The sequence below is a fragment of the Neoarius graeffei genome, chromosome 20 (genome assembly GCF_027579695.1).
Source record: "Neoarius graeffei isolate fNeoGra1 chromosome 20, fNeoGra1.pri, whole genome shotgun sequence".
NCBI lineage: Eukaryota > Metazoa > Chordata > Actinopteri > Siluriformes > Ariidae > Neoarius > Neoarius graeffei.
The window spans coordinates 41,467,746-41,480,467 of NC_083588.1; the positions used below are offsets into that span (position 1 = coordinate 41,467,746).

General features: G+C 40.3%; 1 protein-coding gene across 2 annotated transcripts in view; it reads right to left on the reverse strand.

Moving 5' to 3' along the window:
• The window catches only part of fam20ca (FAM20C golgi associated secretory pathway kinase a), a 103,815-nt gene extending 91,455 nt beyond the window's left edge, over positions 1–12,360 (reverse strand). For both annotated transcript variants that reach the window (XM_060901736.1, XM_060901735.1), the window contains exons 1-2: positions 11,260–12,360; positions 3,428–3,606 (exon numbers count right to left, since the gene is read on the reverse strand). In XM_060901736.1, the coding sequence (XP_060757719.1) occupies positions 3,428–3,606; positions 11,260–11,831 (751 nt within the window). In that variant the 5' untranslated portion in view covers positions 11,832–12,360. The remainder of the gene's footprint in view (positions 1–3,427; positions 3,607–11,259) is intronic.
• Positions 12,361–12,722: the final 362 nt, after the last annotated feature.

Genomic DNA, 12,722 nt, shown 5'->3' on the forward strand with positions numbered 1-12,722 from the left:
GCTTGCCTGCGACCCTGTAGAAGGATAAAGCGGCTAGAGATAATGAGATGAGATGAGATATATATCCATGATATATCAGAAGCGGTGTATTGAAACAATTTATCACTATGTATACACACACGTGCACACACACACACAAACACACATATATCTTCGAGTGGTGAATGGATATATCACGAGTGAGTGAAACAAATGAGTGAAAATATTTTCAACACGAGAAGATAGACTTCATAGCTTTACCACACCGTGTAATGTTCTTTACATTATTTGGATATATCCACAAAAAATATGTAAGTTAATCAAAATAATTTAAATTTTGAACTGGTTCACCATTTTGACAACACGCGTCTAGTCAGCGGGAAAACACTGGGAGTGACGTCATCAGAGTGAAATATCGGGAATTATTTTTTTCGCGGTGTGGTTTCCATCAAATCCTATGCTCTGATTGGCTGGCGAGCGGGTCCGTATCCTACGGTATGGACCCCAGTTACGGACCCCGGTTATGGACCTCTGGCGACTCGCTCGTTCACAACAACAAACATAGTAGCATTTTTTGTCAACATTAATCTTTTTTTAATAAGATTTATTTGTAAGATTATCAAAACTCTTGTAAATTTTTGCCAGCATTTCTCAGGAGAATAGCATTAATTTAACAGCATGGATAGCGATAACGACAGTCTTCACAGCGAAAGCGAGTTTTACTACCCTGAGGAAGAAGAAATAAAAGAAAACATTTCAGGAGAAAGCTAAAACCTGTAATTTGCTAACACCAAGCAAAAACATGGCTGAATCCTGAATGACTCCTCTTTGTTTAAATAGGGGACTACATAGACGGCAAAATGTAGTTTTTTTCCTGCCATGGAAGTGCACTTGTATACCGAGGAGGAAGCAATTTGCATTACAGCCGTGAATGAGGATTCAAAATGGCGGCTCGGCTCGATTTTCCCTTTCAGGAGCTCTCGTTTTCTGTTAGAATTTGGTAAAGAAAAAAATAAATATATTATTTACCAGCTTAAGGTCGGTCTGTAGGGTGAAATACCATGACTTCGGCCTTGAATACTGACCTCGGCCCAGAGGGCCTCGGTCAGTACTTTCAAGACCTCGGTCACGGTATTTCACGATACGGACCTCCCAGCTGGTAAGTAACATATATTTATTATACATACAGGGCACTTTTTCCATGGAATAAAAACATCCATTCTATTCCCTTCTAGCAGGTTTCATTCATTTGGTTTGATAGCATACAATGTTATCATATTGCTTATCCTCTGGGTATTACGCCACTGTACCCAATGGAGAATGAGCGTGCAATATTGTTACAATATTGCACGTTGTCAAGACAACATGATGTCACACGTCAGAAACGTAAACTTTCCGTGTTAGCGAGTGACAGTGACAATTTGTAAGCAAACATGGCCACCAGGTTTGCTTTGTTAAAAAAAACGGAAGATTTTGAGAGAATTTTGGCTGCCAGGTCGCTCCGTTGTGTGTAGCTGTCAATATTGATTTTAAAAGTAACTAAGTAAATTACACAGGGAAAATAATAATAATAATAATAATAATAATAATCATCATCATCATCTTGACTGCGCTAGCATTGGCCTTCGCTAACATTACACTGGCTGGAAGGTAACTGGACTGCCGTGCTAACAGCACCGAGTCGTGGGTAAGCTAGTGTTGGCCTTTGAGAATGCTGACATGAAGAGAGTGTACAATAATAATAATAATAATAATAATAATAATAGCTGTCTTTTTTATGGTCTATCAGATATACAGTGGGGCAAAAAAGTATTTAGTCAGCCACCAATTGTGCAAGTTCTTCCACTTAAAAAGATGAGAGAGGACTGTAATTTTCATCATAGGTATACCTCTACGATGAGAGACAGAATGGGGGGAAAGAATCCAGGAAATCACATTGTAGGATTTTTAATTAATTAATTGGTAAATTCCTCAGTAAAATAAGTATTTGGTCACCTACAAACAAGCAAGATTTCTGGCTCTCACAGACCTGTAACAACAACTTTAAGAGGCTCCTCTGTCCTCCACTCATTACCTGTATTAATGGCACCTGTTTGAACTCATTATCAGTATAAAAGACACCTGTCCACAACCTCAAACAGTCACACTCCAAACTCCACTATGGCCAAGACCAAAGAGCTGTCAAAGGACACCAGAAACAAAATTGTAGACCTGCACCAGGCTGGGAAGACTGAATCTGCAATAGGTAAGCAGCTTGGTGTGAAGAAATCAACTGTGGGAGCAATTATTAGAAAATGGAAGACCACTGGTAATCTCCCTTGATCTGGGGCTCCACGCAAGATCTCACCCCGTGGGGTCAAAATGATCACAAGAACGGTGAGCAAAAATCCAAGAACCACACGGGGGGACCTAGTGAATGACCTGCAGAGAGCTGGGACCAAAGTAACAAAGGCTCTACGCCGCCAGGGACTCAAATCCTGCAGTGCCAGACGTGTCCCCCTGCTTAAGCCAGTACATGCCCAGGCCCATCTGAAGTTTGCTAGAGAGCATTTGGATGATCCAGAAGAGGATTGGGAGAATGTCATATGGTCAGATGAAACCAAAATAGAACTTTTTGGTAAAACCTCAACTTGTTGTGTTTGGAGGAGGAAGAATGCTGAGTTGCATCCAAAGAACACCATACCTACTGTGAAGCATGGGGGTGGAAACATCATGCTTTGGGGCTGTTTTTCTGCAAAGGGACCAGGACGACTGATCCATGTAAAGGAAAGAATGAATGGGACCATGTATCATGAGATTTTGAGTGAAAACCTCCTTCCATCAGCAAGGGCATTGAAGATGAACCGTGGCTGGGTCTTTCAGCATGACAATGATCCCAAACACACCACCCAGGCAATGAAGGAGTGGCTTCATAAGAAGCATTTCAAGGTCCTGGAGTGGCCTAGCCAGTCTCCAGATCTCAACCCCATAGAAATTCTTTGGAGGGAGTTGAAAGTCCATGTTGCCCAGCGACAGCCCCAAAACATCACTGCTCTAGAGGAGATCTGCATGAAGGAATGGGCCAAAATACCAGCAACAGTGTGTGAAAACCTTGTGAAGACTTACAGAAAACGTTTGACCTCTGTCATTGCCAACAAAGGGTATATAACAAAGTATTAAGATGAACTTTTGTCATTGACCAAATACTTATTTTCCACCATAATTTGCAAATAAATTCTTTAAAAATCAGACAATGTGATTTTCTGGATTTTTTTTTCTCATTTTGTCTCTCATAGTTGAGGTATACCTATGATGAAAATTACAGGCCTCTCATCTTTTTAAGTGGGAGAACTTGCACAATTGGTGACTGCCTAAATACTTTTTTGCCCCACTGTATTCCATTCAGCTAACATAATATTGAACTCATCTTCGACTATATATATAAGTGACCCACTTGATCTGAGCTCACCTACGCTTGTGATCTTCTGGGCTTGCAGGTCTTTGAGCAGAGCCTCCACTACAGGGTTGTGTCTGGAGTAGAGCTCATAGCGGTTAATCCCAATGTGGAAGCGAAGCCAGTTGGGATATGACTCAGCAGTGGCCTCTCCGGTCGGGTTGTACTCCTCTTCCTCATTTCCCTCATGGTGCCTAGGAACAAAGGACAGTGCAGGGCATCAGACGCCATACAAAAATGCCATAAATATTTTTATACCATAACTGACCAATACACAAACAGTAAAATCTGCATCTTCAAAATATAAGCAATGAGCAACAATAGGGAAGTAAAACATATGAGCACCAGACACTGTTGTAGTCTCATGACTTACACTCAAATTCAAGCCTATTCTCAAACATTTAATTCTTACCATTACTAACCATTACAACCCTGATATCTCCACATCCAAAGACTCTAAAAATGCTCTTGAAATCAAAGTCAACTCCTGATTGTGAGCCAAGTGTGACAAACTTTAGCTACTTTAATGAACTGCACTAGGACGTATAAGTGTACCGTGAGTAATGTTATTCATTTAAAAAACGTAGTTCAATTATGAAAGCCAGAGCATGAAAAATATACGAAAGAAATAAAGTCTAACTCTACATTTAAGTCTCATAAGCTCAAGTCCAAGTTGATTCTCAAGGTAAATTGCTTGAAAGCTTGTCTTGAAATAAAGCACTGGCCAAAACGCAACGTCAAGGTGTATGTTACTCTTCAACACTTCTTTAAACTTTGTATTGATTATTTATGAGAGACAGAACACGAGTAAATAAATAAGTTCATTAAATAGGTCTAAAGCTAAGACCAAGTCTTATAAGCTCAAGTCGTAAGTGTTAAATCAGACTAAAGCACTACATCACTGCCTAGAACACAACATTCTGGTTCAACTCTTAAAAACTTCATTAAACTTTTTTATTGCGGGGTGATATATGTCATTCTAATGCCAACTCCAGTTTTTCAGCAATTTAATGGTCCATCTGCTGTGTCACCATCTTGTAATAATTAGCTTCAATTTCTATATTTCAGCCTCCCACTGCAATACATCACCACAATGATCTCTGATGGTTTCCTCCCTCTGTAGATTAATGAGGATGATACAACTAAGAAGTTAACAGCATACAAAATTGGAGTTTCAAACAGGAATTTTGTTTCACCATAGTTAGACTTGATAGCAGGCAGTCTTGTTTCTTCCATCTTCTTATCTGATCATGTTGTTCAGTTTCATTCTGTTCTCATAGCTAGGCCCTTTTCATAGTAAAGAACCATGTGAAAAAAAACAAAAAACCCCAAACCCCCTATATCCCATGTGAGAGTTCAGCAGATATGGTAGAGAGATGCATGATATCACAGTCACAACTGCATGTAATGAGCTGGCCATAATGTCATGCTTTCTCAGATGGCAAATTGTGGAAGGTCAAATCTGTTGACAGAGAAAATATTGGAATAATTACTGATCCATGCATGTAATACCTAGCACCTGAGGTTCTGAATGCTAAAACTGCTTGGAAAATTATACAGTTTTTGGAGCTGCAGCCTCATCTTTATGCCATCATAATGAAAGTAGGTAATTTGATCAGTAAAGCAGTGACTAGGTAGATCATGTTGCTTCAGGTGACTGTGTTCTGTATTTATCATTTTGTCCTTGCTATAACAGGCAATGACACTGACTGCTAGAGACTTTAGGGTTCAGAGGGAAACATTCTGAGGGTGGATATATCCATCCATCCATCCATCCATTATCTGTAGCTGCTTATCCTGTGCAGGATCGCGAGCAAGCTGGAGCCTATCCCAGCTGACTATGGGTGAGAGGCGAGGTACACCCTGGACAAGTCGTCAGGTCATCACAAGGCTGACACATAGAGACAAACAATCATTCACATTCACACCTACGGTCAATTTAGAGCCACAAATTAACCTAACCTGCATGCCTTTGGACTGTTTTCGGAGCACCTGGAGGAAACCCACGCAGACACACAGAGAACATGTAAACTTCATACAGAAAGGGCCCTGTCGGCAGCTGGGCTCGAACCCAGGACCTTCTTGCTGTGAGGCAATCTATCTATCTATCTATCTATCTATCTATCTATCTATCTATCTATCTATCTGTATTATTAGGTATGATGGGGGTGGCATGGTGGTGTAGTGGTTAGCCCTGTCGCCTCAGCAAGAAGATCCTGGGTTCGAGCCCAACGGCCGGTGAGGGCCTTTATGTGTTGAGTTTGCATGTTCTCTGCGTGGGTTTCCTCTAGATGCTCTAGTTTCCCCCACAGTCCAAAGACATGCAGGTTAGGTTAATTGGTGGTTCTAAATTGACCGTAAGTGTGAATGGTTGTTTGTCTCTGTGTCAGCCCTGCGATAACCTGGCGACTTGTCCAGAGTATACCCCGCCTCTCGCCCATAGTCATATATATATATATATATATATATATATACAGTCAGTCATTACTTTAAGACACGAAGTGTCTTTTAGTTAATTAAAATAAAGAAAAAACATCGAATTTGAAGGTGTTTCCAAACTTTTGACTGGTACTGTACACACACACACACACACACATATATATATATATATATATATATATATATATATATATATATATATATATATATATATATATATATATATATGCTCCAGCTTGCCTGAGACCCTGTAGAACAGGATAAGTGGCTACAGATAATGGATGGATGGATAGATATGATGGTCAAATGGTGTACAATGGTTCTGTTTCAAAATGCCAAATAACAAAACCTCTCAGCAGCCAAGCATACAGTAGTATCCAGTTATTAACTCACTTATGTCAAATAACTATTTTGAATAACTGCCAAAACCAAATTTGAGCACAAAACCATGGCAGGTGAAATACAGAAGAATGGGTGGACTAACTGAACATGAGCACATAATGAATGGTGTCACATGATCAAGTTTTGCCTTAAATATCTTATGATCTCCACATACAACTACAATTAAAGATATTTTAACTATGTACTATATATAACATATACAAACAAATGATATCGGGAAAACAAGATACTACCGAAATATATTTAACATGCACATTCTGTGGAAAAAGGGTACTAAATTGTACCATCTGCATCTGGTGTACTTTTTAAAGCTTTACTCTAAAATAATTACAGTCCATCTATGAACATTATATCATTTTAAAGTTACTCGGTATTCATAAAAGGGAAAAGGTACATATTAATGGCGTAAAACAAACAAAGGTACAAGTCAGTACTTCTTTTTCCTCCTGAGAGTGCACAGTACAGTATTAATATATACAGCATTACCATTTGCAAGAGTGATCCTTAAGGTCTGGTGGATCTATGATATAGCTTAATGATGTTAATCTACAACTACTGTCCATCATCCCAGTGAGAAGTGTTTGTCCTATAAAATCCAAGTTTAATAGTCTATCTGTTTTTCTAAGAGTCTAACCTATAACATGTCTACATTCTTAGAAAAGGCAAAACAAACAAACAAACAAACAAACAAACAAACAAACAAAAACAAGTGTACCTTTTTTTAACCTGGAAATGTGCTTATAGTGTACCTTGTTTTGAAATGATTTAAGGCAATTGGGTGTAATCAGAGGCGGACAAAGTACCCAACTTCATTACTTAAGTCAAAGTACAAATCCCACTGGTAAAATGTTACTCTGATACAAGTGACAGTTGTCCAGTCAAATTTTTACTTAAGTTAAAATACTGAAGTACTTGCTTTTAAAAATGCTTAAGTATTAAAAGTACATTTTCTGTCAATGCATCATTGTATTATTGCCACAATGCTTACAAAACCCAACGCCGTTACCAAAGACAGAAATGTGAATTCACAATGTGAACACATGCTGTGCATCATGGTGGTTTAACGTTAAGCTAGCTCGTCAGTGAAGCTCCACCTGACATGCTAGCAAACTTTTCAATCTCGAAATCATATTGGGTAGCTAATGCTACTAGAAAAGAAAGATTTATACATTCTGTTTAATTGGCAAGATTATGCTAAAACATATTTCTGAAAGGACTTCAGATAAGTTAACGTTATTCATGTTAGCGTAACTCTGTTTTTACATGCTAGCTAACAGTGTCCAAGTTAACTAGCTATGTGTAAATGTTAGCCGTGGACAAGGCTGTGGCAACTTGAAGAAGAAGAAACCTTTATTTGTCACATGCACACTTCAAGCACAGTGAAATTCATCCTCTGCACTTAACCCATCTGAAGCAGTGAAGACACGTGCACACACACTCAGAGCAGCGGGCAGCCACACCACAGTGCCCAAGGAGCAGTCAGGGGTTCGGTACCTTGCTCAAGGGCACCTCAGCCCAAGGCCGCCCCATGTCAACCTAACAGCATGTCTTTGGATTGTGGGGGAAACTGGAGCACCTGGAGGAAATCCATGCAGACACGGGGAGAACATGCAAACTCCCCACAGAAAGGCCCTCGCCGGCCACTGGGTTCGAACCCAGAACCTTCTTGCTGTGAGGCGACCGTGCTAACCACTACACCACCATGCCACCCTTGGTGGGCAAATCCATAGAAAGTCATTTAACTAACCAGACTGCATAGCTATTGCAACATTATCGCTAGCTCTAAAAGCACAGACAACTTCGTTGCAAGCTCTCTCTTGGAATAAAATGTTTATATACCTCAATATGCTTCGGCTTGTTGGACAGCGAGGTTTTGTAGGATGTGATGTGGTTCGTTTTCGGCAAACCAAGCAAACATTTAAAACAAAACTAATTTTTTATCCTTTCAGAAAACTGAAACATGGGTTCATGAGCCCTGGGTGTGTGCATTCTCCAGAAGAACCGCCTCCTTCCATTCTGTCATCAACTGATCGTGTTAAATAAAGCTGCTGAGAAATCATTGATCTTGATTTTATCCAGTCTATGGACATGACGTGACCCTAGTGATTACTGATCAGCTGTCTCAGTGTCACCTGGGAAAAAAACAATCACCTTTTAGAAAATAAAATAAAAAACATCCACTTTCAAAGCCACTTCATAGTAATGAGTAACGAGGACTTTGATAGAAATGTAGTGGAGTGAAAAGTATAATATTTGTCTTTCAAATGTAGTGAAGGTAAAGTCATAAGTTAAAAAAAAACTCAAGTAAAGTACAGATACTCAAAAAGTGTACTTAAGTACAGTATTCAAGTAAATCTACTTCGTTACTGTCCACAATTTGTTTAATAGCTAGTATATACACAGTTTGAGGTAAAGGATACATAAGGCTACAAAAAGGTGAAGCCTAAGCTTGATACTCCACCAGTGACATGAAATAATACAGTTTACTACCTTTTTTTTGGGGGGGTGGGGATGTAGGCTTTGGGCTCTTATAATAATAATAATAATAATAATAATAATAATTTAGAAATAGAAAGTAAAGTTTATTGAATGAGAAAGCCAGGAATTCAAATGTTTTCCTTCCACAACTGTCACCTCAGGATGACGCCTACTTTACTAAGGCTTCATATTTTGGAATAAGCTACCCTCTTTAAGTTTTCTGCACAGAACTGATTTTAGCTCTAGAAAATTGTCATTCAATTATGTACAAAAATGACTAACCAAAATGGGATTGAAAGACTCTTTGAATATGAAGCTCGAGTGATCATAACCACATAATTCCCTGTAATTGTGTGATATATGCATTACTGCCTAATGATATATATACACTGCAAGTATTTACTAGTATGTGTATACTGAGGTGACAAATTTTAGGGACTGATCAACAGTGCAGCTTGCATGGAAGAATGCCAAAAGAACCTGAAGCAATAGTAGCTGCGGAATTGCTGGGTCTATGGAACTGGTCTATAGAACTATCCTATAGAACTGACTTATAGAACTATCCTATAGAACTGGTCTCTAGAACTGGCCTATAGAACTGGTCTAAAGGATCTGCTCTATAGAAATTTTTTTAATAGAACTAGCCTATAGAACTGGTCTATAGAACTGGCCTATAGAACTAGCTTATAGAACTGGTCTATAGAACTAGCCTATAGAACTGGCCTATACAACTGGTTTAAAGGATCTGCTCTATAGGAAAAAATTTTTTAATAGAATTGGCCTATAGAACTGGTCTAAAGGATTTTTTAATAGAATGTGCCTATAGAACTGGCCTATAGAACTGGTCTAAAGGATTTTTTAATAGAATGTGCCTATAGAACTGGCCTATAGAACTGGTCTAAAGGATTTTTTAATAGAATGTGCCTATAGAAGTGGCCTATAGAACTGGTCTAAAGGATCTGCTCAAAAGGAATTTTTTAGAATGTGCCTATAGAACTAGCCTATAGAACTGGTCTAAAGGATCTGCTCAAAAGGAATTTTTAATAGAATGTGCCTATAGAACTAGCCTATAGAACTGGTCTAAAGGATCTGCTCAAAAGGATTTTTTAAATAGAATGTGCCTATAGAACTAGCCTATAGAACTGGTCTATAGAACTAGCCTATAGAACTGGCCTATAGAACTGGTTTAAAGGATCTGCTCTATAGGATTTTTTTTAAATAGAACTGGCCTATAGAACTGGTCTGAAGGATTTTTTAATAGAATGTGCCTATAGAACTGGCCTATAGAACTGGTCTAAAGGATTTTTTAATAGAATGTGCCTATAGAACTGGCCTATAGAACTGGTCTAAAGGATCTGCTCAAAAGGATTTTTTTAGAATGTGCCTATAGAACTAGCCTATAGAACTGACTTATAGAACTATCCTATAGAACTGGTCTCTAGAACTGGCCTAAAGGATCTGCTCTATAGAAATTTTTTAATAGAACTAGCCTATAGAACTGGTCTATAGAACTGGCCTATAGAACTAGCTTATAGAACTAGCCTATAGAACTGGCCTATAGAACTGGTCTAAAGGATTTTTTAATAGAATGTGCCTATAGAACTGGCCTATAGAACTGGTCTAAAGGATCTGCTCAAAAGGAATTTTTTAGAATGTGCCTATAGAACTAGCCTATAGAACTGGTCTAAAGGATCTGCTCAAAAGGAATTTTTAATAGAATGTGCCTATAGAACTAGCCTATAGAACTGGTCTAAAGGATCTGCTCAAAAGGATTTTTTAAATAGAATGTGCCTATAGAACTAGCCTATAGAACTGGTCTATAGAACTAGCCTATAGAACTGGCCTATAGAACTGGTTTAAAGGATCTGCTCTATAGGATTTCTTTTTTAAATAGAACTGGCCTATAGAACTGGTCTGAAGGATTTTTTAATAGAATGTGCCTATAGAACTGGCCTATAGAACTGGTCTAAAGGATTTTTTAATAGAATGTGCCTATAGAACTGGCCTATAGAACTGGTCTAAAGGATCTGCTCAAAAGGAATTTTTTAGAATGTGCCTATAGAACTAGCCTATAGAACTGGTCGAAAGGATCTGCTCAAAAGGAATTTTTTAGAATGTGCCTATAGAACTGGCCTATAGAACTAGTCTAAAGGATCTGCTCAAAAGGATTTTTTAATAGAATGTGCCTATAGAACTAGCCTATGGAATTAGCCCATAGAATTAACCTATAGAACTGGTCTAAAGGATCTGCTCAAAAGGAATTTTTTAATAGAATGTGCCTATAGAACTAGCCTAAAGGATCTGCTCTCTAGGAATTTCTTTAATAGAACTGGCCTACGGAACTTTTTCTTATAGAACTTGGGCACTAAAGTTCTACAGGATTTCCATGAGGTTTTCTATAGGATTCCTGTATTAGGTGTTTAGCAGGGCAGGTTTCTCAGGTGTCGTTAACGACCTTCAAAACTTAACAACCGCTCCTGAGCTACATGACCGGACAAAATAACAAGTCGCGAGCGTGTTTACGTTACCATTCTTGGTTTCCGGTGGCTTTGGAATAAAATCGGATGTCGGTATTGACGTTGAACAGCGTGTCGTCGTCGGTGAGCGGCGGCAGCTCGCTTTGATACAGCGGGTGCTGGTAGAGAGTTGCGAGTCTGGAGGCGCCTCTGTTAGCCTGCCTGCTTCTGTTCACCGCCTCCTTCATCAGACTCCTCGGGCTCCCGGAGTCCGCCGCGCGCTGCTTCACTCCTCGGGGCGGATGGGTCTTTTCTCCGGTAGCCGCCGCCTTCTCTAGAGACTGTGAGCTGAGGTTCGAGCTGGGCTCTTGGCTGAAATCTTGCAGGATTCTCAGTGTGTGCTTGTTGGGCCAGCTGGCTTCCGCCGGAGCTGCTCCGGACCTCACGCGCTGCTGCTGCTGCTGTTTACTGCGGCCGCGAGGCGCCTCGCTCGGCTCGTGCGCGCAGGAGCAGCCCGAGTTTGCGGAGTCCGCTCCAGCTGCTCTCTTCTCCAGTCTGGGCAGCAAGTCTATCATGATGTGCATGGTGCACGCTACGAGAAAGACCATGAGAAGCAACACGCGGAATTTGCGGAAAAGGATCATTTTGATCGGTACAAACAGCGGCTCGTTTGATCAATCCGACTGCCACATTATTGGTGTTTTATTAAGGATGCTGTAACAAAAACACACCGCACGGTGCTTCTTGAATATGCATCTGCTTTCATTTCCAAGTGTAATCCGCCTTGTGTGTGTGTGTGTGTGTGTGTGTGTTTATGTTTTATTATTTAGCTATATGATTCTTCTTTTGCGTCCATATGCATGAAATGATTTTCTATCAGTAGCCTAGGTATACAGCTGCGCACCTACAATCAAAAATGTTTTCAAACGTGGCGAGCTATAAATCCGGAGCTGTCCTCCATCCCACTGAAGAAGAAGAAGACCAACAAAGCGCAAAAACAGTGCTGAACGTCAAAGCATCCTTTTATCACCAATAGATTGCACTAATATGCAAATGCATGCAGTGCAAAAAAAAAAAGTGGTATAAGAAGCGCGGATCGGGTGGGAAAATGAATGGAACGCCAGCCGGGTGTCTGCTGTGCTGTAGCAGGTGTCTGGTGTGTCCGCGCGCGCGTGTCCCGGGTGAAGTGAAGTCGCTTGTTCTCGCGCACTACTGTGTTAAATATGAGCACGCAGCCGGGCTGCCTCGCGCGCGCGTCACAGGGCCCAGATTGGCTGCCAAGACTACGCGCGAGCCGCCGCCGATCCTGGAGGAAAACCTTTAAACGCTGTTCTGAAAGACCCACAGACACTTCACACGCGGGCAACAAGAGGGCGCTAGTGCACAGAGAGGAAGGCTGTGATGCGCACCTCTGTGCACACGACTCCTAACGCACTCCGTATTATTCCAGAAATAATGGGCTCGTTTACTTCATGTCAGCACAGTAGGCAAGTTGCAAACAGCGTTAATTGGGCCGGATGAATAAGGTGTAGTTC